The sequence below is a fragment of the Larimichthys crocea genome, chromosome I (assembly GCF_000972845.2).
Source record: "Larimichthys crocea isolate SSNF chromosome I, L_crocea_2.0, whole genome shotgun sequence".
NCBI classification, from domain to species: Eukaryota; Metazoa; Chordata; class Actinopteri; family Sciaenidae; genus Larimichthys; species Larimichthys crocea.
Genome location: NC_040011.1, coordinates 21,474,109 through 21,499,140, shown reverse-complemented (window position 1 = coordinate 21,499,140; position 25,032 = coordinate 21,474,109). Strand labels below are relative to the sequence as shown.

The 25,032-nt window shown below is 42.5% G+C and overlaps 2 protein-coding genes across 6 annotated transcripts in view; one reads left to right on the top strand and one right to left on the bottom strand.

Moving 5' to 3' along the window:
* Positions 1 to 18,917, top strand: part of shtn1 (shootin 1) — a 39,498-nt gene extending 20,581 nt beyond the window's left edge. For all 3 annotated transcript variants that reach the window (XM_019276551.2, XM_027286402.1, XM_010755661.3), the window contains exons 6-16: positions 8,287 to 8,384; positions 10,060 to 10,141; positions 10,337 to 10,431; positions 10,570 to 10,716; positions 12,242 to 12,395; positions 12,894 to 13,014; positions 13,862 to 13,944; positions 15,847 to 15,950; positions 17,783 to 17,836; positions 18,228 to 18,345; positions 18,656 to 18,917. In XM_019276551.2, coding sequence (XP_019132096.1) covers positions 8,287 to 8,384; positions 10,060 to 10,141; positions 10,337 to 10,431; positions 10,570 to 10,716; positions 12,242 to 12,395; positions 12,894 to 13,014; positions 13,862 to 13,944; positions 15,847 to 15,950; positions 17,783 to 17,836; positions 18,228 to 18,345; positions 18,656 to 18,687 — 1,088 coding nt within the window. In that variant the 3' untranslated portion in view covers positions 18,688 to 18,917. The remainder of the gene's footprint in view (positions 1 to 8,286; positions 8,385 to 10,059; positions 10,142 to 10,336; positions 10,432 to 10,569; positions 10,717 to 12,241; positions 12,396 to 12,893; positions 13,015 to 13,861; positions 13,945 to 15,846; positions 15,951 to 17,782; positions 17,837 to 18,227; positions 18,346 to 18,655) is intronic.
* A 4,743-nt stretch (positions 18,918 to 23,660) lies between these two features.
* The window catches only part of eno4 (enolase 4), a 44,820-nt gene continuing 43,448 nt past the window's right edge, over positions 23,661 to 25,032 (bottom strand). Inside the window, exon 13 of one of the 3 annotated variants that reach the window (XM_027285787.1) lies at positions 23,661 to 24,697. In XM_027285787.1, the coding sequence (XP_027141588.1) occupies positions 24,567 to 24,697 (131 nt within the window). In that variant the 3' untranslated portion in view covers positions 23,661 to 24,566. The remainder of the gene's footprint in view (positions 24,698 to 25,032) is intronic. The other 2 variants (XM_027285799.1, XM_027285792.1) reach the window with 2 other exon arrangements.

Here is a 25,032-nt window from a genome sequence, read left to right as displayed (position 1 = left end):
GCGGTTCCCCAGTACCGGGGGCCTCACTGACATACGGTTCATCGCGGGGGATTACATTTCGGTTCACGCACCAGCAAGGCCTTGACAGGACCTGTGGACGGAACAGCCACGGTCCCGTCCACGGTTCCGTCACGGAAACACGGGAACTTTTAAGTTGCTACATCTGTATTGGGATTTTGTGTCAGGAGTAACAAAACGGCAGGCAAGAACCCAATAGCACGACACAGGAAACAGTTCGGGTGGAGAAGCAGAGTTTAATGACTTAGCAGAGGTCAAACCAGAAAGCAGTCCGCGTGGCAAACAAATCAGTAGGAGCAGGCAGAAAGGGAGGTCCAAAGCCAAAAGGGCAGGTCAAAACACGAGCAGGCAGGATCAGAATCAGGGTAGTAGAATTGCTGGATAGCTAGGGAAAACACACTAGACAATCTGGCAAAGACCTGAGGGAAGTGGACTGGTACATATACTGAGGGGCTGATTAGCTGATGAGGAGCAGGTGAGTGGAGGTGGGGCAAGCCAGGTGAATGAACTCAGCGGTTAATGCAGAGTAGGGGGGAGTGGCAGCGTCTGAAATGACATGAGAGTTAGTGTGGAAAACAGAAGACAGGTGAATGAAAACTAAGGCTGGTGAAGTTGTGACAGAACCCCCCTTCTAGGGACGGCCCCTGACGTCCCACCGGGTGTCAGGATGGTCCCTATGGAACGCTGAGATGAGATCAGGGTCCAAGATGTTACGAGCTGGAACCATGAACGCTCCTCAGGGCAGTAGCCCTCCCAATCAACCAGGTATTGAAAACCCCTTCCCGCCGTCGTGACCTGATGAGACGATGGACAGAGTAGGCAGGACCCCGTCAATGAGCGGGGGGGGGGGGGGGGGTGGCGGGGGTCTGGAGGAGGGCTGGAGCTGACTCTCCCTTACAGGTTTGATCTTGGAGACATGAAAGGTGGGATGAATTCTCATGGAGCGAGGAAGGCGGAGACAGACTGCAGCAGGGTTGACGACCTTAGTGATGGAGAATGGGCCCACAAACCTTGGGGCCAACTTCCTAGACGCTACCCGGAGTGGGAGGTCATGTGTGGACAACCAGACCTTCTGGCCAGGAGTGTAGCATGGTGCAGGGATTCGACGACGGTTGGCATTTCTCTGGTACCTGTTGGACGAACGCAGGAGAGTAGAACGGGCCCGCTGCCAGGTGCGCCGACAGCGCTGGATGAATGCCTGGACCGATGGGACCCTGGCCTCTCGCTCCTGCTCCGGGAACAGTGGAGGTTGATATCCCCAAGAGCACTGGAAAGGAGAAAGCCCTGTGGCTGAGCATGGAAGCGTATTGTGAGCATACTCAACCCATAGAAGCTGTTTGGACCAGGGGGATGGTGTCTGGGACGCAATGCAACGCAGGGCAGTCTCCATTTCCTGGTTCATCCGTTCAGTCTGTCCGTTGGATTGAGGATGGAAACCAGAGGATAGGCTGACCGTGGCCCCCAACAGTTGGCAAAACTCTGTCCAGAAACGAGAAGTGAACTGTGGCCCCCGGTCAGAAACAATATCACAGGGGAGGCCGTGCAAACGGAACACATGATGTAACACAAGTTCAGCTGTTTCTTTGGCAGATGGTAACTTAGGCAATGGAACAAACTGAGCAGACTTCGAAAATCTGTCCACAATAGTGAGAATGGTGGTGTTACCCTCTGAGGGAGGCAGTCCAGTGACAAAGTCCAGAGAGATGTGGGACCATGGAGGAATAGGCAGTGGCTGGAGAAGGCCAGGGGGGGCATGGCGAGCAGTCTTGTGCTGAGCGATAAACTCCTTGGTGTCCTCTTCCATGGAAGCCCACCAGAAACGTTGCTTCAGCAGAGCTAGGGTGCGCCTAACCCCCGGGTGACAGGCAAGGCGAGAACAATGTCCCCACTGGAGGACCTGAGAGCGGAGATTCACAGGCACATACAGACAATTATCAGGGCAGGCACTGGGAGCCGGGTGGTTGGCCTGGGACTGTTTTACCTTGTCCACAATATCCCAGGTAATAGTGCCGATGACCACCTTAACCAGTTCAACCGTTTGGCTGACCGGATGTACTCCAGGTTTTTGTGGTCTGTCCACACCACAAACGGATGCCTTGCCCCCTCCAACCAGTGCCTCCACTCCTCGAGAGCCAGCTTGACGGCCAGTAACTCCCGGTTTCCGATGTCATCATTTCTTTCTGCTGGGGACAACTTGCGGGAGAAAAAGGCACATGGATGTAACTTTTGGTCCTCTGCTGACCACTGAGACAGGACTGCCCCCACCCCGGAGTCTGATGCATCCACTTCCACAACAAACTGGTGTTCTGGATCTGGAAGGATGAGAATGGGAGCAGTAGAGAACCGTGACTTTAACTCATTGAACCTCCTTTCTGCAGTAGGGGACCATTGGAAGGCTACCTTCTGGGAGGTGAGGGCTGTTAGGGGAGCTGCCACAGAACTATAGTTGCGGATAAACCTGCGATAGAAATTGGCAAACCCAAGGAACTGCTGAAGCTTCTTCCGAGTGGTGGGAACAGGCCAATCCACCACTGCCTTAACCTTGGTGGGATCCATGTGAATACGTCCAACCGAAATGATGTATCCCAGGAATGACACCTCAGTGGCATGGAACTCTGATTTCTCCGCCTTCACGAACAGCTGGTTCTCTAGGAGTCTCTGGAGAACACGGCGGACATGCTGCACATGTTCCTGTTCAGACCTTGAAAATATGAGGATATCATCGATGTATACAAACACATTGAGAAAATCCCGGAGCACATCATTCACCAAGGCTTGGAATATAGCAGGAGCATTAGTGAGTCCGAAAGGCATGACCAGGTACTCATAGTGGCCCCTTGGGGTGTTGAATGCCGTTTTCCACTCACCCCCCTCCCGGATGCGAACAAGGTGATAGGCATTCCTGAGATCAAGCTTGGTAAACACAGAAGCTCCTTGCAACAGTTCAAATGCAGAAGAGATGAGTGGGAGGGGGTACCTGTTTTTAACGGTGACATCATTCAGACCGCGGTAATCAATGCAGGGTCGGAGGGATTTGTCCTTCTCCACAAAGAAAAATCCAGCTCCAGCAGGGGATGAAGAGGGACGGATGATGCCTGCTGCCAGCGAGTTGTTGATGTAGTCGTCCATTGCCTTGGTTTCAGGGGTTGACAGAGAATAGAGTCTCCCCCTTGGTGGTGATGAGCCCGGGAGGAGGTCAATGGCACAATCGTACGGGCGGTGTGGGGGAAGCGAGGTGGCCCGTACCTTGTTAAACACCTCCCTTAAGTCGTGGTACTCGGATGGGACACCTGAGAGATCTGGGAGCTCATTAGAGGAAGAGGTGTTGAAGGCAGGTAGCAAAGCAGATTTCAGACAGACTGCATGACACTGTTCACTCCATTGTAGAATTGAACCAGTCCCCCAGTCAATATATGGATTATGTTTTAGTAACCAAGGAAACCCCAGGATAACTGGGTGCTGAGGAGCATTTATCAGGTGAAAGGTAAGTGATTCAGTGTGGTTACCTGATATGCCCAGATGAAGGGGAACAGTGCAGTGGGTTACTGTGCAGAGAAGGCGCCCATCCAGAGCAGTAGCCTGAATAGGCTTGACCAAAGGTTCCTGGTTAATACCCAGCTGTATGGCAAGACCACGATCCAGGAGGTTGGCATCAGCCCCGGAGTCAATGAGGACAGAGACGGCGTGTGATTGTCCATTACAGATGAGCTGAGCATGAAGTAGTGAACGAGAGGGCATGTCAGAGTTCATGATATGGCTCACCAGCGCCCTCTGGATTCCTGGTGAGCCCTGTCTTTTACTGGACAAGAAGAAACGTAATGACCTCCCTGCCCACAGTACATGCAGCAGTTCTCCCTTTGTCGCCGCTGTCGTTCAGCAGCAGAAAGCCTGGTCCGGCCAAGTTGCATGGGCTCAACCTGGTCTCCAGGGGCACTGGCGGAGGGAGAAAACCTAGAAGTGGGAGGTGACGCTGGAGGACGATGAAGACTCTGGGGAGTACTGCTCAGCGCTCTCTCGCGTCTCCTTTCCCTGAGACGTCCGTCAATGCAGATGGCCGTGGCAACGAGCGTGTCCAAATCAGTCGGAGGATCCCGAGCCGCCAGCTCATCCTTGATGTCATCAGAAAGGCCGTTGTAGAAGGCGTCAGTCAGGGAGGAAGCATTCCAGTCACTCTCCGCAGCAAGCGTCCTAAACTCAATGGAATAATCGGTCACTCTCCGGTTCCCCTGAACCAGGCTTAACAGTCCACGAGCAGCCTCTCGACCAGGGGTAGCATGATCAAACACCTTCCGAAGACCCTCAGAGAAGGCAGTCACAGAAGAACAGAAGGCCGACTGCTTCTCCCACTCAGCGGTGCCCCAGTCCCGAGCCCGCCCAGTAAGCTGGGTGATCATGAAAGCCACTCTTGACCTCTCAGTGGGATATGTGAGGGGCTGAAGCTCAAAAGTCAACTTGCACAAGGTCAAAAAAGAGTGGCAGGTACCTGGAGCTCCAGAAAAGCGCTCCAGAGCACTTAAGCGGGGTTCTGGACCCGGAGCAGTGGGAACAGGAGGACTGGTGGGTGGTGAAGCCGCTGGCGTTTGTCTGAGCTGCATGAGCTGCTGGAGCTGATTGTTCAGGGTCTCCAAATGTTGGTTGTGGCGTGCAGAAGCCTCCTGGAGAGCCACCTCCATGGCGGTGAGGTGCTTCTCATGCTGGCATAGAACAGCAGCTTGTGCTGCCATTTCCTGCTTTACATTCTCCATGTCGGCTGGGTTCATTCTTGGCCAGATTGTACTGTCAGGAGTAACAAAACGGCAGGCAAGAACCCAATAGCACGACACAGGAAACAGTTCGGGTGGAGAAACAGAGTTTAATGACTTAGCAGAGGTCAAACCAGAAAGCAGTCCGCGTGGCAAACAAATCCAGTAGGAGCAGGCAGAAAGGGAGGTCCAAAGTCCAAAAGGGCAGGTCAAAACACGAGCAGGCAGGATCAGAATCAGGGTAGTAGAATTTGCTGGATAGCTAGGGAAAACACACTAGACAATCTGGCAAAGACCTGAGGGAAGTGGACTGGTACATATACTGAGGGGCTGATTAGCTGATGAGGAGCAGGTGAGTGGAGGTGGGGCAAGCCAGGTGAATGAACTCAGCGGTTAATGCAGAGCAGGGGGGAGTGGCAGCGTCTGAAATGATATGAGAGTTAGGCTACGTTTACACGTAGCCGGGTATGTTGAGAAACGAATATTTCCCTCCCTCCGTTTTCCAAAATAACATCGTGCACATAGCATCGTTTTCAAAAAAGTCAACCCACATAAATACGCCATCGAGCGCCGTCATAACTACGCCAAGCCTGTGGGTGGCAGTGTAGGAAGAAGGCGAATCCTCTGCAAGCCAATCAGAATAATGCTTCCATGAGCATCGTCATAGCAACAAGTAAACATTGGTCGCACTTTTGGCGCATCCGCTGCCTAAAACTCCGTTTATCTCAATTTACACGCAAACGCAAAACCGGAGTTTTCCAGAATCTCCACTCTAGCCGGAGTTTTTAGAAAGATTCGTTTTCAGAGGCGAATTCACCGTTTGCGTGTAAAAGATAGGTACAAACGAAGGGAAATGTCTCCGTTTTTAAAAATACCTGTGTACGTGTAAACAGGGCCTGAGTGTGGAAAAAACAGAAGACAGGTGAATGAAAAACTAAAGGCTGGCTGAAGTTGTGACATTTTGGGTCTTAGGTCTTTAGTGAATGAGATTCATTTAGAACTGAGATCTCTTTGATTTTTAACTGATGAAGTAGTTGCTGGTAAATTCTGATTGAAGTGCAGTATAGTCTTCATCATCTGTATCACAGATAATTGTTTTAATCAAAGCATATGTTGTATATGCTAAAAGTACCAATGGAGAAAAAGACATCTGTAGTATCATGGGTCAAGAAATGACTGCGTGCATTACATACACATGTAAAAAACTAGTAACTATGTACAATATGTGAGTCTTAAAATCTGAAGTACAGTACTAGTGAAGTACTCCCTTTCTCTTCCAGCTGTTCCTGGGAAATGTCACGGTCAGTTCCTTTAGTCAGCTAGTAATTATACCCTGGGTGATAATGGATTCATACTCTGTGATGCTTTTTTCATCATGTTGTTCAAGGCTGTTGGCATTAAAATGGAGAGATAATCATGTCATTTGCAAATGATATACTCGATGCAGAAGATGATTGAATACAGAAATAAGTTGACTTGCTCGAAGATTGTGGGCTTATTATGTTGAAAATTCATAATTGTATGTTAATGGACAGCTAGTCAAAGCACTTCCTGTCAGGGAACACATGGGATACTTTCACTCTCCATGCTTCAATTTTACCAAACAGAGGTTCCGACTGAATCTGCTCAAAGGACATCTGTTTAAAATGTGAGCTGAGAACATCAGAGATGAGGTCCAAAGAAGGTCCTGCCATTATCACAACTCTTCATCTGCATTTTTATACAATGTGAACATTTTATCCATCACAATACTTGTCCTACTTAACAAATGGCCATTCCATCTCTCCCCCAAAACAATTGAAGGTGTCAGCAACCTTTTCCTGCTTAAGTACCTTCCTAAATGTCTCAGCCTGGTCCTGCTGTGAGCTTCTTTGTATTAACACAGTTAATTTCCATGTAATATCAAAGATTTCACAAGTAAAGTGTTTCTTACATTTCCTGGGAACAAAAAAATTCCTGAATTTAACACAGTTACCACATTAATTAATTACATTAATTGCCACATGACACTTTCCATACAAATCAAATCAAATTCAATTTTGTTTGTATAGCCCAAAGTCACAGAGTACATTTTCCTCTGAGGGCTTTACAATCTGTACAGGGAGTGACACCCTCTGTCCTTAGACCCTCGGTTCCAGTGAGGAAAAACTTGCCCACAAAAAATCTTTAACAGGGAAAAAGGTGGAAGAAACCTCAGGAAGAGCCACAGAGGAGGGATCCCTCTCCCAGGACGGACAGACGTGCAATAGATGTCACGTGTACAGAACAAATCAACACAAACATATTGTACAATTACAATGAATGACAAAATGACAATGAATTACAATGAATGATAAAATGACAATGAATTACAATGAATGATAAAATGACAATGAATCACAATGAATGATAAAATGACAATGAATGATAAAATGACAATGAATCACAATGAATGATAAAATGATTACAGTAGCAGTGGAACCGGTGATAGAGATAGAGAGACACAGATGCACAGCAGCAGCAAATCATTAACTAACTATAAACTGTAATGGAGATATGGTAACAATAATGACAGTAATAATATGTGTAGTGGACGTCATGCAGGACCACAGCAGCAGCCACGATCCATGATAACCTGCTGGACGACAGAGCACAGAAACTCCAGGAATTTAGTTAGTAACATGCATTAAACACAGAGCAGGTCTACACTGTACTTTATATATTATTAATTACAGAGACAAAACAATGTCCAACATGAGTTGTGTGTGAGTTGTATTTTCACTGCTTTAACAAATATTTAATATATTTTATTTGTACTTAATCACATGTCGTGTATTTTGGTCTCAGTACATTTCATTAAGTGTGTCAGATTTAAGGGGCTGTATTAACAGGATATATAATATAATAACTAGTTCCCTGAAAATCGTTACATTTTTGTAACCTTAAATTGAGCCTTTCTATGTGTAAATCTACTAAAACATACAAATAACAATGGCCACTTCAACAACAAACAATGTACAAGCGTGTCATAGAACAAAATATTAAATAAAGATGGGAGAAATAAAACAATAATTAAATAAAACATAAAATGTGATTGTTTCCCCATATGGGAGAAAAAGGAGACAGGACAGGGAGGTCTCCAATGTGCTGGTGTACACAATACCAAATGTTAATGACATTTGTAAAAAAAAAAAGGATTCTTTGTCTTGATGTTTTTCTGAATACAGATATAGCTTGAGGGGTAGATCTGATGCATTTGTTTGCTCAGTATTTATCTGCTACCATTAGCCCAAAACAGGATCTTTTGTGTTTGTCACATTTTTCAGACATGTTTGAAACGGGAGAGTGAACCAAGGCAGCTGCGATGACCAACTGCACAGCAAGATTCCATTAAACTCAACACACTGGTCCTTTAAGGGCAGCCACGCTAACCTTTGTCCTACCAGCATATTCATTTAACTGAGGATTTAGTATAATGAAATTCACTTAAAGTGATCTGTTTGAGAGAGGAGCCTGTTTAATACTGCTTTGATTTTCTTTGTTTCAGAACTACAGTGTAAGTTGGAGTTAACACTAAAGGAGAGGAATCAAGCAGTCACTGATCTCGAGGCAGTAAGAGAACAACTGAGGGAAACCAATGAAGAAGTAAGTTTCCCAGCTTTGCTTTACACTGTCACTCAATTCCAAAACATTTCAAATGAAAATCAGTGCTAAGGATATCAAATTGCTGAATATGAAGAGATAATAATTAAAACAGTAAGAGGAGAGCTTGTTTGCACATTGAAATTGGCATGTTTGCTCAGTGCAGTGTTTCAGTCTGTCAGGTATTTGTCAGCCAAAGAACTTGAGCACCTGTTTATGTAGCATTTCTGTGACTGAAGCTAGCAGACATTTGCTCTGTGCTATACTAGTTTTGTCAGTTTGGATTCACAGGATTTATCATTCATTGCATATTGTGTTTATATAACTTTTAATTTAGTTCAGTTCAGTATATTATTTATCACATTTACACAGTGTTGTAACAACGAGGGCGCAGTACCACACACCCTCTTTACATAGAGCACCTTGATAAGGAGACTGCATTTTGAGCATATGACTGAAGGCATTTAAATACACCTATCAATTTGCAATCCTGAAAAATTTGAAACTAGTGATTAGGTTTATTTTTTGGGTAAATGTATCAAATAACAACCCCTGTGCCGAAATACTAACTAGCCACACTCCGAAGTACCTTAAGTGCTTTATGTGTTAGAAATCACATCCAGAATGAATGGATATCACACACAGTATACCTATAGTAATAAAATGTCACTTTATACAGAAAAAAATTTATCATATCTCAGCACACACAAATATCAGTTGCATCATTTATGTCCTTGTTTGACCTGAAACTTTTCCAGATACAGAGTCAACTGAGATAAGAGTGAGCTCATTAGGAGTAATTATTACCAAATATTAGAATTTATTAATTCAGGCTAACCTTGATCCTATAATGGATAAACTCCTAGCAATGATAGAACTAACATTGGATTACGTAAGAAAATCATTTCTAGTCTTTACAATAAATTAGTATAGCACTGATCCTGCTACTACAACTGACACCATGAGGCCCAAGTGGGAAATGGAATTAGATGAACAGTTAACAGAGAATATCTGGGACAAGAGCCTGAATATATAAATACATGTTTGATGAATGCAAGCATTTTAAATACAAGTTAAGGTACTGCATAAGTGCACTATTCAAGGACAAAATTACACAGGATATTTACATAAATCTCACCATGGTGGCTCAACACAAGTGTCCTTTCTCTGTTCTTGATCTCTTGCTCACTCCTACCCTCTGATATAAAGGCTAATTCTTCTGCTGATAATTGACAAAGCCATCTAATTCGCACAGATTGTATAACTGTGATGTTTTGTTCTTTGACGTGTTTGTCAGGAAGCATGCTTTGGATGCAGTATATTATTAAAATCAACTTTTAATAGTCAAAATACTTGAAATAAAAGCATTTACTAAAAGTCATGCATTAGTGCCTGCCATCTTACATGGCATACCTGTGTCTTACTCCCCTCCAGACAGCTGTTGATTTCAGCATCATATGGAAATAAATCCATCACACCATGGTTCCATTTATTTGTGTGTCACTGCAATACACACTTTTTGAACAAAGTTAATTAATAATGCTGTAGAAAAATTAATAAAGAACCAATGGCTGTGTGGAAGGCAGGAAACCCACATTCAAAAACTATTACTGTGAAATTACAATGCAAAGCACAAACTGTGCTCAGAAGCTCTAACCCTGTACATTTACATTTGCAGCTGCTGAAAGAGAAACATGATAATACTGTTTTAATTGCTGAGACAGTGAAGCAAAAGAAGCTCCTGGGGAAATATAACAGAGGTATGAAGGGGTGCATACAGTTTATGTGGTCTTTGTCTATAGAAAAAACTGTCACTATTAATCTAACATAAACTGGATACTAATCATAAGCATGGCCTTATTTGCTCACAGTAATTACAATGGTTGTTAGTGTAGACTTCATGTTGCACAAATGGGGAGGTAGAAATTAAAATGAGGGTAGAAATCTTTGTCTAGTTTCTCAGTTTGCAGTGGAGGAATTTGAAGCTCTTCAGGACACCTTGAACCTGGAGAGGGACCTGAGAACAGAGGCAGAGAACTTTGCCAGAGTGGTGAGTTTTTTTAAGTAGTCCTCCACTCCTCTTTTCTTCATTGTATGATGATTTTCATTGGGTTCTTTTTTCCCTTGCAATGTGTCCCACCTTGCTTTCTTATGGGGGGTTTCATTTTCCCTGCGGTCCTTTCTTTAGATGCTGGTTGAGCAAAAGCAGCTGAAGAGACAGAGTCAGATCTTGAAGCAGACCTCCTCACCCAGTGAAGCTCTGCAGGAAGCCCTCAGCCAGGTCAGTGGGCTGACCCAGGATCTGGAGACACAGAGGCTGGAGCACCAGAACCAGGTCTGTGTATGCGCTTCATGCACACAGTCAGAACCACACACAGTATTGTGCAAAAAGTTTAAGCAGGTGGGCGGTGGGTCTTGGGTGTTGGGGTGGAGGGTTGGGTACGAACTATGCTAACTTTTTTAGCAGCAGCCATTGTTGTTTTTTTCTTACACACATCACAACACACCAAGTGTTAAGCCATGGCTGTAGCTCTTACCATAGCTGATTGATCCACAACCACTGTGTTCATAAACACATAGCTTGAAGCCTAGGAAGATGGATTCTCGTGTCATCTTTTGATCATGCAAGTCCAGCTGTGTGGCAAAGTTAAGAAAACACACCAGCCAGAGGAAACCACTCACAACAATGTTTGTGCCACACCAATTATGGTACCAGTAAACCAAAATCTTTTATTTTTATTTCAATAAAAATGTTTCCAGTTCATTTATATAGCGTCATATCATAACTTCAGTTAACTCATGACTCTTTCCATACAGAGCAGGTCTAGACTGTACTCTTTATAATATTATTTACAGAGACCAACAGTTCCACCATGAGCAAGCACTTAGTGACGGTGGCGAGGAAAAACTTCTTTGAACAGGCAGAAACCTCGGGCAGACCCAAGCTCATTGGTAGACAGTCATCCACCATGACCGGTTAAAGAGAGAGACAGATAGAAAGACACAGATGCACAGCAGCAGCAATTAATTTACTAACTATAAACTGTAACTATAACTTCTGTTGTTCCTTCATGCTTCACTCATTAGAAACAAAAATAGTTCAAACATATGTAACCCATCTCTCTGCTTTACACCTGCACTGCCTCTAATTTATATGCATTATAACAACAATTATTTATCTGGTTAATTACATTGGAGTGAAATGCCCAGTGAATTATCACGTCATGACACTCAAACTTAGGGACCATGACCTGCCAGAATAATAATTTAAACCTGCAGTGTAGCCACCGGCTCCCTCCCACCTCCTCTGGCACTCATGGCAAACAATTATAGCTGAGTGGGATCACTGATCTCTCATGGTGCTGGGGTGGAGGTGAGCCATACCCTTCATTTGAGGGAACAACACTGGTTAAGGAACTGGGAATGGGGGGGTGGACGACTGAATGTCAACTGGCACGGACCCAAAGTACTTATCAGAAATCATCACCACAGGAGCTGCTGCTGCCACAGCCAACACAACACTGCAAAGCTAGAGTAGAATGGAAGCATTCCTTCATCCTTGTTTCTGTGTCAACATTTTTTACATTTTGTCCTTTTCGGTGAAAAGTGAAAGTCAAATACGATAACTAATAAATATTTTACATTGTGTTACATGTTTTATGATCTTTTAAAATATATTTGATTCTGATGTGTACTGTATATATGAAACAACAGAATAGACCTCAAGTAGGTCCTTGTATGTTGTTGTGCTGAGTGGCTGTGTAGGCAATAAGCTAGTTGATGCTCAGTACTGTCCAACCATAAACAGCCATACAGCATGCTGTAACAGTGAGTGTATGTTGTGGTTCAAACATTCTCAGATGAAGCAGATGGAGGACAGGCTGAGGAGCTGTGAGACTCAGAGGGCACTGACAGCATTGAGGCGTAAACTGGAGCTTGTGGAGGAGGAGAGGAGGGAGTACAGTGACAAATGCTCCAAGACTCAAGTGGAGGTCAAGGATCTTCGGTTCACAGGTGAAGACATATTTGAGACAGGACACACTGTGCTGTAGAGAGGAAAGTTCACAATCAACACTGTAAAGGAAGCACTGTATGTGTAGGCTACAACAATCCTGACAGGCCCAACATGATTTTAAGTGTGACCATGACCAAAGTATGACCTATATCCTTTGTCCGTGTGGAACACCACTATTCTTCTGTGTGTGTGTCTGTGTAATGGTAAATGAACTGTACTTATATATCTCCTTTCTAGTCTCCCGACCACTCAAAGCGCTCTACACTACATATCTCATTCACCCATTCACACACATTCATACACTGATGGCATTGGCTACCATGCAAGGTGCCAACTGCGCATCAGTTTGAGGAGCTAACCATTCACACACATTCACACACTGGAGCTTCATCTGGTTAGTGGACAACCTGCTCCACCTCCAAGCCACAGTGTGCGCATGTGTGCCTGTGTGTGTTTGCGTGTATGTGTACTGTAACTTGATGTGTTTCTTTGGTCAGTTGAGGAGCTCCAGAAGAAGCTGCAGGCAGCTAACAACCCACCCCCAACTCCAGCACCTCCACCTCCACCTCCCCCACCACCTCCACCTCCTTCAGCTCCTCTGGCCTCCAACCCACTCAGGTTTGATCACTCACAGTACACTTTGTACATCACCAGTGTGTAGATCAGTGACCGTGTCCAGAATCATTCTGTTATTCATTATTTTTTTGTTATTTATTTATTCAGGTTTGTCCTTTAATTTGTTCCCCACCAGCCTCTGCTTTCTGCAGCAACTCTAATCTTCTAGATTCTTCTTTGCAGCAGCAGGAAACAATGAAGGCACATTAAACTGAGATGAAAATCTCTGACATTGCTCTTTTTAAAGTAATTGTTGACCCTTACACCTGGGCCACACCACCTACCTCTACCTTTGTGTGGCAGCTGTTTGCTGAATCACTGCGACTCACACACCTTTGGTGTCCACTAGGGCAGTCACAATATCACAATATGAAATTATGAGAATATCACAAAATGGTATTATCACAATATCTATAGAACATAAAAAAACAATACAAACAGAGTCAGATTAATCTTTTATTGGATATTAATTTGTTTTTGTCCAATAAATAAACCCATAGTGAAAGGTATAATGTAGAGATGACTGTCAACACATGTTTTTCACTATTTTTGCTGAGAAGCACATGCCACACTCAATACAAGAGGGACACAGATTCTCTAGACAGTGGTCATGTGCTGCTCAGGCAGGCAGTGCGGCCACAGGAGTTCAGCTGTGTTCGGTCAGTTCACCACATTAAATCATCCTGTCTGTTTGCTATTACTTCCGTATTTCTTGCTATAATATTAAAGTGAGAAAAAAGTTTGTACTGATGACATGCTGATGTGCATGTTTATGTATGTATTATGATTCTAAAGAAAGCAGCTGCCTAAATAACAACCAGCTGATCTTTTTTTGTGTCTTCACTTATAGTTCACTGTTGGCATTGATCCAAAAGAGAAAAGTCAGCAGTACTGATATCCCACTGGTGGTCCAAGACTCAGCCAAGACACCAGGTACACACCAAACATCCTCAAAATGTGCTTTATATTCTGTATATGTTTATGAATTCATTTCCACTTGGATTGACCAGCAGGTGTCCACTATTTTTTGTAACATACAGTGAACTGTGATGCAGGTATACAGTATATAATTGTAGTTGGCTGTTTCTACAACAACACAAAAAAACACAGAAACACCAACAAGGTCTCAGGCCACAGTGGAGTTTGTGGTTTATGTATTTTAAGTATTAGCAACTTCATTGTGTTCCAATAAATTATCTTTTGTATTTCATGTGATGACAGGTATGAGATGTCCATATATAACTCTTAGCATTCAAACATTCAGCCTCTCTTTTCTTTCTCTGTGTGATGTACTGTATGTTCATTTGGTAATTTATCCTCCTCTCAGCTGCTGTTTCTCATGCATGTCAGTGGAGGAGAACTGGTCTTGAATTCTATTTCTGCCTTTCAGATTTGATCCTTTTCGACTTTTCCTTTGCAAACCAAAGTCACTTTTGCGTAGAAGGACAAATGTTGTAGCCAGTGGTTCATGAGAAATTCAAACTCAGATCTCCATCATTGGCCTATTAGGTCAACATGTTAAATTCTTCAATTTGTGCAAACAAAAGGGAAGCCTTGACTTCTCGGAGCAGGTAGAATGTTCATGTTGACTGAACAGGCTATACTGCGTTCTCATTTTGTTAAATAGTTTTTGAATATATGAGGCCTGAATTGGGCACTACGCACACGGTATTTGTTGGAATTATATACAGGCCTGAATGGGTGCCAGCCAAGGATCTTCGACTCTGACACCTGAATAATAGTCTCTTTCTGAGCACTTTGGAGGAAAATATTTTACTATCACTTTAACACAAAATAGTTTTTTTGTGTGACATTTTAAAGACATCTTACTGACAATAGTCCCATTGTGTATGCCATTGAATGTTCTATGGTAGAAAATTAAATATTCACATTTCTTTGCCAATGGGCTGCATTATTGCAGAATGAATCTTTTGTGAAGTTGACAAACTCTCTTATCCTCATACAACTTTTGCATGAAAAATTGCTGAACAGTGTTTGTGTTTTTAGAGAGTCCAAATTCATTCCAGAATAATTTTGGTAACCTCACACACTACAAAGGCTTTGAACTCTACAGGTGCACTGTTCAATGACTAGAGCCAAGTCCAACTTAAAACAGAATTCACATTAATCCAGCTCAGTCAATATTTATGGCATGATTAGAAAGGAAACACCTAGAGTTTCTCCAACAATTGTTCGTTGTTCCTGGGTGCTCCTGGGTGTCATTTCTAAGCTTTTACATCCAAATGAGCTGTATTTCAAGTTCAAGTTCAATTTCAATTCCATTATTTATACAGTTCAGTTCTGTTCTAGATCTTACTCTTTATAATGTTATTTACAGAGACCAACAGTTCCACCATGAGCAAGCACTTGGTGACGGTGGCGAGGAAAAACTTCCTTTGAACAGGCAGAAACCTCGGGCAGACCCAAACATGGCTCATAGGTAGACCGGTTGAGTTAAAGAGAGAGAGGGGCGGATAGAGAGAGAGAGTGTAATGGAGATATGTAACAGTAATGACAGTAATAATATATGTAGTTAGTTAGTTAGCATTAATGCATTAACATGCATTAATGAGACATGTATGTAGAGAGAGAGCGAGAGAGAGAAGGTTTGAGTAGAGTTTTCAGTAGGGCAGGGCTAACGAGGCCTGTGAATTACACAGTGCCTTGTAGCTCTCAAAATGATTCAACTCATTTCACTCCTTGGCATTGTTTCCCAGGAACACTCCCATTAACTATCAATGAAGCCATGAAGTATGACGAGTCTGTTGAAAAAGGCAACAAGCTTGATGATAAAATCTTTCTCTCACTCTCTCGTGTTGTGTGTGACACTTCCAGAAGTGGACATCAAGCAGCAGGCAGTAGAGGAAATGATGCAAAGGATCAAAAAGGGTGTTCAACTCCGACCTGTCAGACAGTCCCCTAATAGGACCAGAAGACAGGTAACTTAAATGTGTATTACCGTGAACATATCTGTGACCTGCTATTTTTACTTTTACAGCCACTTCATGAAAGCTTTAAAACGCTCGATTCACGGCAGTAAACTGTCAGTAATGGACAATGGTCCTGCAGCACGAGCACATGGCTGGGTCTGGTGACCTTGATGTGGGTGTGTCATAAATATCTGTTCTCCACCATGGTTGTCACATTAGGTGACAAGCTAATATATACTGTAAGGCACTGTAATGCATTTTACAGAGTCAGCAAACAGCTTTACCTTCATTCACGTTTTGATGTCAAATCTCAAATACTTGTTACCATTCATTACCATGTACAGATAGTTTTCTCCATTCTGTGTAAGCAAACACAACAACATGCATGCAACAGATCCCAGTGCCTGTACATTTTAGGATGCCCCCTGCTGGAGTACAAGGCACACTCTGCTGGGCTGTGTGAATTGTGAACTTTGAATTCAAATAGATGAATACAGATTTAATGTTACATTTTGACCACATTTAAATAATATTTGAACTCTTATACTAAAATATAAAAAGTAACAGCCATACACTGCATGTTAGTAGATACAATCGAACATGTGTCACTACCTAGAATCACAAGGTAAATGACATGTCAATATGAAGAAATATCATAAAAATATGATATAAAATAATATACGATGATGTTAGAAATTAGACTGCATAATGTTCTATAGATCTCTGTCACCGCAGGGCCTGAAAATTGTTTAAAACAGTTTTCCTCCTGCACACTGCTTTCATTTTTTCATGCAGTTCTGCAATATATCTCCTACTGCCTTTATGAATATGTATTTAGGAAAATCAATAACTAATTTCACATTTAGCCTCATGAATTCATGCACACATGACATAAATTGCTTTAATAATCCACTCAGTGAAATGAGATACTAAGACAATGATGGAGTGAGATTTCTGCCGGCAGCTTGAGGTGAATATGAGGCTGACAGATCTAGTGATGAACAGAAAGGATTTTTGAGGATCATGATATCAATATCTGTGATGACTGATAAAGGGACAACTCATGTTTGGCACATGCCACTGCTGGTCTTTCCACCCACACATACCACTGTGAAACTACAGGCCTTTATGTTAGTTGATAAATCTCCTCAAACACAGGCAGTGATGTGAATAACATTCACTGTTTGCTGAGACGAAACTAAACAGAAGAATTAGTTCATCGAAACACAAAGCAAAGTGCATCAAGTCCAGTCCAAACTGTAGCGATGTCTGTGACAGTGAATACTAAACACTGAAGACAGAAAAGAGTCATTAAAGGAAGTGCATGTGTGTAATTTGTGCTGTGATGGTGACAGAAAATGTGTTGTCATCTTTGTTAAAATCACCAAATTGCTGCGGGCTGCACAGGTCCACTATTTCGAGCCTAAATGAGTTTTTTGTACATTGTTGAGTGTGTATTGTTCAGTGCTCCTTGATCCATCAGTGTGGGATTATATAGAGCTGCTTGTTTTGATAAAACATGACATATGGCCAAGACATCTTTTAGTCTGTATGTTCCTTCACCACAACAACTCGGACAAATTAGGTAGCATTAGGACCTACCTCTACGAGGTAATTATTCGTAATGAGGATGGGAAAATTGATGTGACTCAAAATGATTGTGTGTTTACACATTTACTTCTTCTAGAAAGCATATGTCCTCGTGCTTGCCTTCAGTGTGTCGTCCCTGTGGTAAGAGGTGCAGTTTAGCCTCTAAGTGCTGAATGAGGAAAAATAAGTATAATGTGTCAGACTGCTATTTATTTACCAAACCTATCTTTTCCCTCCTATTTTCCTTTTAGCAGATGGAAAAGCTGCCCTCTAATTCTGCCTTAAAGGAACTTAAAGGAATCATGGTAATGGGACTTTAAAACAATCAAGTGTCCTTACAAGCCATATTTTACTTGTTGTGCTGTCAGCGTGTTTATACACAGAATAGGCTTTTTTTTCTACACTGTACATGGATGTGCTCACACCAGAATGTAATGTGGACATTCAACAAAGGTTGTTAAAGTATCCAATATTTTAGAGGAGAGAATCATTTAAAGAGTTTAAGTCAATATTTACATACTAGTCATACAAGATAATACTACTACTAAATGTATATATATATTGTACATATATGTTCTGTTACTGTTACAGGTAGTGTTAACTATGCATTCATGTAGCAATAAAAGCACGATGTGGTCATTACTCTGCGGCTCTGTTGTTCCTTGAACACTGTGTGTGTTTGTTTCATCTCTGCAGGAGAATTTCAGTAGAACCACCCCTCAGCCAAAGGCAGTGTCTCCGTCAACAAACCACGATGAGGAGCTGCAGAGGATCCTGCTGAGACGGCGGGATGCACTGGAGCCCCAACACAACAGTAAGTTTTTTGTCTCCTTGACTGAGAGTGCTGAGAGAGCTCATCCATCTGTGTTTCGATTTAATCATCATGGATTCTTCTTCTTTATGGAAAAGCTGTGTGTGTGTGTGTGTGTGTGTGCGTGTGTGTAAGTGTGTGCATGCGTGCGTGTGTGTGTGTGTGTGACATTTTGTCACTTTCTGTCTGTTTTTCTGGCACATATGTGCTTAAAGTTACTGTAACACCATCACATTTCATTGGCCTCATTGGCATAGTCACAGCATCAGCATGCTAACTTGCTGTTTCAGTGAGTGCTGATCTCTCCGTGCAGGTCTCCCTCCTGTCTTGTCCCCTGCAGTGTGAACGGTGCCACCAGGCTGAGCTCGGCCCTGACATCACTTTACATCCATGTAGTCTGGATGTGGCCAATGGAAAATCACATAATGCAAAGTCATTGTAGAGCCTGTCATTCCACTGTGTGTATACACCATGCTATTATATATTACTACTGTCATTATTGTTACCATATCTCCATTACAGTTTATAGTTAGTTTATGATTTGCTGCTGCTGTGCATCTGTGTCTCTCTATCTCTATCACAGGTTCCACTGCTACTGTAATCATTTTATCATTCATTGTAATTCATTGTCATTTTATCAGTCATTGTCATTTTATCATTCATTGTAATTCATTGTCATTTTATCATTCATTGTAATTCATTGTTATTTTATCAGTCATTGTAATTGTACAATATGTTTGTGTTGATTTGTCCTGTACACGTGACATCTATTGCACGTCTGTCCGTCCTGGGAGAGGGATCCCTCCTCTGTGGCTCTTCCTGAGGTTTCTTCCACCTTTTTTCCCTGTTAAAGTTTTTTTGTGGGCAAGTTTTTCCTCACTGGAACCGAGGGTCTAAGAACAGAGGGTGTCACTCCCTGTACAGATTGTAAAGCCCTCAGAGGAAAATGTGCTTTGTGACTTTGGGCTATACAAATAAAATTTGAATTTGATTTTAGAGCAGAATACCTGTAAAACAATGCAAGTGACATTGCATCGGTTAGCTTCAGGTAAAATTTCAAATATCAAAACCAAAGAGAGGGAATAATTAATAATAATTTTACACACACCCACACACACAGGCTCAATAAAACATTTGTTCTTATTGGCTCAACTCTGCAGACATGTGAGATCATTTTAAACGCCTGTCAAGTTTAATAAAACCACCATTAAAATATTATTATTATTTGTTGAACTATGAAGCCTTTTGTAAAAAAAAAAAAAAAAAAAAGATAAATAAATAAATATTTTTGTATATATCATGACAATGAATCTGAGAACTTTCCACAGACCATTTCTTTGAGAATCACTGCTTTAGCTTGTGTCAGTGATTTTCTTTGAGGCTATTTCATTTCAATCTCTCACACAGGAACACTGAACACTGAAGAAAAAGTCCAGTTTGCCATTTGCATTGTGGGAGTCTCTGAACTGTTCACTCCAGGCCGCTGTTAACATGAAACTAAGTCTCCCATTAAGGAATTACTGCAGACTTTGTTTCCGCTGTTCCCCTCACTCTACCCCCTCCACCATTTTATGTAGGCCGGCCTTCTGTCTGCATCCATGCTGCAGTGTGAGTGATCTGCTCTGCTTTAGAAAGGACAAATCAAGAAAGGACATACACTGTTAGATGCTTTTCAGCTGGAATTTAGACCAAGAACAGACCTGCTTTAAAGCACACACACACACACTGCACAGACTGCACTTTGATTCATGAAGGCCAATTTTAAAATAGACTCATTAGTTTTCAGAATTTTGGGCACAGAAACACTAAAGACAGCTTTGTAACAGTGAGGAAAGATTTTACAACTCTGGAAAGTTTGACAGCAACATTGATTTCATCCACCATCTCAACGATCAGGGTGTAACACTAAAATGTTACTGTAAACTTTGCCATGTCAGTATGTGATGTTGGTTGGCTTCAGGACCTAACATGTGAGATGTGAAGTCATCGTTTGCTAAAAGCTTGGTTAAAACTAGTCTCTATTAAACCTCATATTGTTGCTGGCTCCGGTCCTGATGGAACAATTGTCTCCAAGAATTGATTTTTATATACTAGATTTGAAACAGAACACAGCCCATATTACAATTTGATCAACATAATAAAGGAACATTTTTATTGACATGTATCTGTCAAGTCGGTAAAATGTTGAATATATTTAATTTGCTTTCCTCCCGTATCCACTTCATGTTTTAATGGTTCAGTTTAGGCAGGCAGCTCAAAACTCTTGGTTAAGAATCAGGAAATATGGTGGTCTTGGTTAAATACTGAAGATACTACTCTCATAGTCTCGTGTCTTATACTTGACCTGGCTGTAACCACAGAGATTTAATTTGCTTTTGCAGAGCTCAGAAAACGGAGTCGAGCCCTGTTGTGACCAGTGGACACAAAATCCAGGCAGCAGTCACATTCCCCTCAGAATGCATTTGGCAAAGTTAACAGCATGCAGCCATAATTTCTAGGAGACATGGTTGGATTTAGAATAGATTAGATACTTTATCGATCCGTCGAGGGGAAATTCTTTTTTCAATCAGTTTTTTTCAACCCCAAATACAACCACACACACACAAAGGGCTCATTGACATGCAAATGGGAAGCCACACAGAGCGGCACCCTGGGAGCAGTTTGGTACCTGCTTAAGGGCACCTCAGCAATGCCCATGAGGTGAACTGGCCCCTCTCCAGCTACCAGTCCACAGTTCATATTTCGTTCCATACTGGACTTGAACTGGACACTCTCTGGTTCCCAAGCCAAACCCTTACAGACTGAGCTTCAGCTGCCCCGATGTCCAGTTTCAGTCCAACGTCTTAGCTCTGCTCCAGTTGTAACTTCTCTGTGAATGAAATGGAAACTCCATTGTCAGTATCTCCAGATTAAAGACATGTCTAATAAACTCTGGTTTGTGATTTATTGTATTTGAGTTTGTTAAAATGAGTTTGCTTAAAATGTAGCAAACATATTTAATAGAGCTGAACTGCATTCTGGTCTACTGAGGCTACTATTGGCGGGCGAATCTCCCCATGTGTGAGATTTGTGGAAGAAACTGTTTTTGTGTTTAATTCTGAGTAAATGAAACAGTGTTTTCAATGTGTCCAGAAATGCCAAACACTTCAGCCCTGGTTGTTTAGTAACAGTGTTAAAGTGTCTTAGGTGGATTTTCCTTTTATCCTCAGTCAGAGGAGGGTGTTAGTCAGGTATGGAGCAGAGGATCAGCCTGTGCCCTTTGAAAATCACAATGACTGCACTGGTGATTTAACCACAATGGTGGGCTGCTCGTGTGTTGTTTTGTTTTCCCTCGACACCTGCCCAGACACTTCCTTGAGTGAGGGATGAAACATGAGAGCTGTGAACTGTGGGTGATGTCCATCACCTATTGTGTGCTGCCGTTAATTAAAGCTTAGGCTTCGTTTAGCACTAAGGTGCAATTTCCAGCTCCCAATCCCCCCTAACAGAGTGGAGGAAATGTCATTGTGGCTCTAAAGTCTCTTCTCAGAGCAGATTCAGCAGCAGCCTTCAAAGACTCCACTCCACCGTCCACACGTTCATTCATTCCTCACTCCACTGAACCAAATGTGGCACAGAAAGTTGCACTCTAATTTTATTTAGTCACAACAGTGGAGCTTGTAGAAACAGGAAAAGGTCTGTGAGGAGATTTGATGAACTGAAAGATGTGCTTAGAGAATATTTGGCTTTTCCTCCATTTTCTCATGACAAAAGGTCAAAGAGGATGAATGACTTATCTTGGTCAACATCTTGGAGGATAAGTGAGCGGTTGAACTGCTTGAGAGCAGGAGTGAAAAAAAGAAGAGAAGGCCTTTGTATTGATTTATGTCTCTGCCTCATGTTCTCCATATCTAATAAGATCCATTCTAGTTGATGCTGCCCTGGTACAACTCAATAGTATACCAACATACAATATAGTCTTTCAGAGGAGTGTCCTTTGAATCTGTTGTCTCCGTCTTCCCTCTCTCAGCAGAAACAAAGTCAATGACTTCCTCCGCCATCTGCTCCAGCCGCTGGACTCGCCTATGTTGATTGACAGACGGTACACACACTGCTGATCGAGGCAAAACATGTAATTACACAAACCATGCTGTGTCCTTTTCTCCCCACTGCCTGTTGTCCTTCCCAGCCCATTCTAAGCTCTTTCGTCTTTCCCCTCGTCATCGACCAATACAATATAATGTTTTGTTGTTTTTGTATTTTTGTCTCTTCAGGGACCAGCAATTAGGGAGGTCCTTTTAGTGTGTCTGGAAAACACTTAATTTGACCTATTTTGTTAGTCATTTCATTTATTTTCCCAAACACAGTAATTGCCTGCCAGGGAGCCTCAGTTGAGACGCTGCCATGTGTCCAGCCTCAGTTTGTTTCTGCGCTTTTCATTGATTAGAGGTTGTCTTCACTCCCTGACATTTACAGCAACACTAAGCATAAGCTGCCAGCAAACGGGCAAACCTAACAGAATGAAAAACGGAAGAATTATAAGTTGGAGATTTCATTGGTTGCCATTTATTTGCTTGAAGTACACATGGAATTTAGCGATTGTATTATGGAGCAATAATCTAAGTGAAACTGAAAGAAAAGAGAAAAGACAGCTGTATACTGCTGAGTTTTGTGTTGTCTGGACCCTCCATCAACACCTTCAATCTAAATTTTCCTTCACCCTAAAAAGTTCAATGGGACTATTGTGGCATCAGCAGGGCCGTGTCATGGAAAAGAGCTGTGAATAAGGGATAATTCACTTGACAGGCCCATTGATGCAGCTGTATGTGGCTGGTGTACAAGGCACTTGTGAAGCTCCTTCATTTCCCACTGTACACAAGCAGTCTTTTCTCTGTGCTGCAGGGTGAGCGGATGCTCTCCTGGCTTTACACACCAACAGAATCATTTCCTCCAGGAACTGAAGAGCCATGAGAGAGGTCAGTGAGAGTGCTGACCAGTTATGAAGGGGCCTTTACCTCACACATCCCCAACAGACAGGAGGCAGGCTTTGTTGGCCCTGTGTGTGTGTGTGTGTGTGTGTGTGTGTGTGTGTGTGTGTGTATCCGCCCACAGCTTCTTAGAGGCTTTTATTATCCATTTCTCTTAAAGCACAAAGCTGTGATGGGCAAACGAACACAATGAATTGCTGTTTCATAGTGGTCATATTAAAGTCAGTATGAATGAGTGTGATAGGGGAACCTGCCTGTCAGAGCAGAAAATATTAAAGTAATTTCACTTCACTTTTCACTCATTGTTGATTCTTTTTCTTCTGTTGATATTAAACTGTGAGAAGGTCCGGAGTAAACACTTTTTAGGGCTGGTGAGTGGAAAATGTTGGGAATTACTGATCTGGATGCTGGTTCAGACTTTTTGATGTTGTCCCACATGTCAGTACTAAGTAAGTAAATTAAATGTTAACAAGATAAGGTGGACACATCCTGCAGCATGAGGCTGGACAGTGTGTGGTCAGTGGCTGTGACTATAATGTGCAGTCCTGGAGGGGTAGTAGCAGATCAGTAAAATAAAGTTTCCACCTCAAGTCAAAATGTTTCATTTGAATACTGTTAATGTATTGTAATGAGCTGAACTCCTCCTGTTCTTGCTTTACTTTCTGTCTGTTGAGGTCTCTGTTTTTTCTTGGACTCTCTGGATTCAGGTTTTTGTCAGACTGATTTTACTGAGCTCCCCCCTTAGTTTTCACTCTGCTCTGGTCTATGCTGGTCTGTTACAGAACAGAACCATTGTTTTAGGCTTCATGGTATAAAACCGTTTGATGTCCTCATTTTGAACAACAGGTACTGTCTCTGTGCCCTTTGTGTGCATATGATGTACTGAAATGGCCCAGTGGGACATGGGCCACATCTGGCTTCACACATATCCACTATTGATAACCTCAAACAGAAGTATTCAGCTATCAGCTGTGGTGTCTGCAGTGCTGTGCATATGGGCATTTTGGAGTATTTAGAAGGTTTTAGAAACAGTTTAACTGAAGGTCATGTTTACCCACTCGGCCTCTCTCTTCATCGTTTTTATTAACATTTTACCACAGTCTAGATCAAAAATACAATGGTAACATCAGTTTAATGCAGCTGGTTTGGAATCAGCTCAGCAGGTAAAATCCTGACCTGTGAGTAAGTGAGAACAGCAGAAGTGAATTCTGAAAGTTAAATCTAATGTGGGAGCACTGACACACATTTAAAGACTTGTCATATTTTCTTGGTGGAGGCAGAAGCAGCGAGCTGTGAGGCAGCCGTGTCAGACAGAGGACTCTCTACAGTGGTGGACTGCTCCTGTGGTTTTTCAGTAAACAGTGGAGGCGGCTGCTTCTCCTTGGAGACTGTGGATAAGACAAAATAATAAAATAAAGAGAACAGACAAAAGCTGGTCCACAGATGCCTCAAATAACTGGACTGAAATCACTGAAAGCACACAGAGCCTTTCAGCATCCCACATCAACACAAACATGAAATGATAATAAATGTTCAATAAAGTTTCTATGATAGGAATCAATGACATTTAAACATATACTCGTCTATCCTTAGCCCCTTAGTGTCCCTGCCTGCTTTTTGGAATTATCATGAATGGGAAAGTATTTGTCCCTGTGTGTAATTATGCAGCCAATTAACAGATCCAAGGGAGGAGTCTTCATTCTTCCACTAACACACACAAATA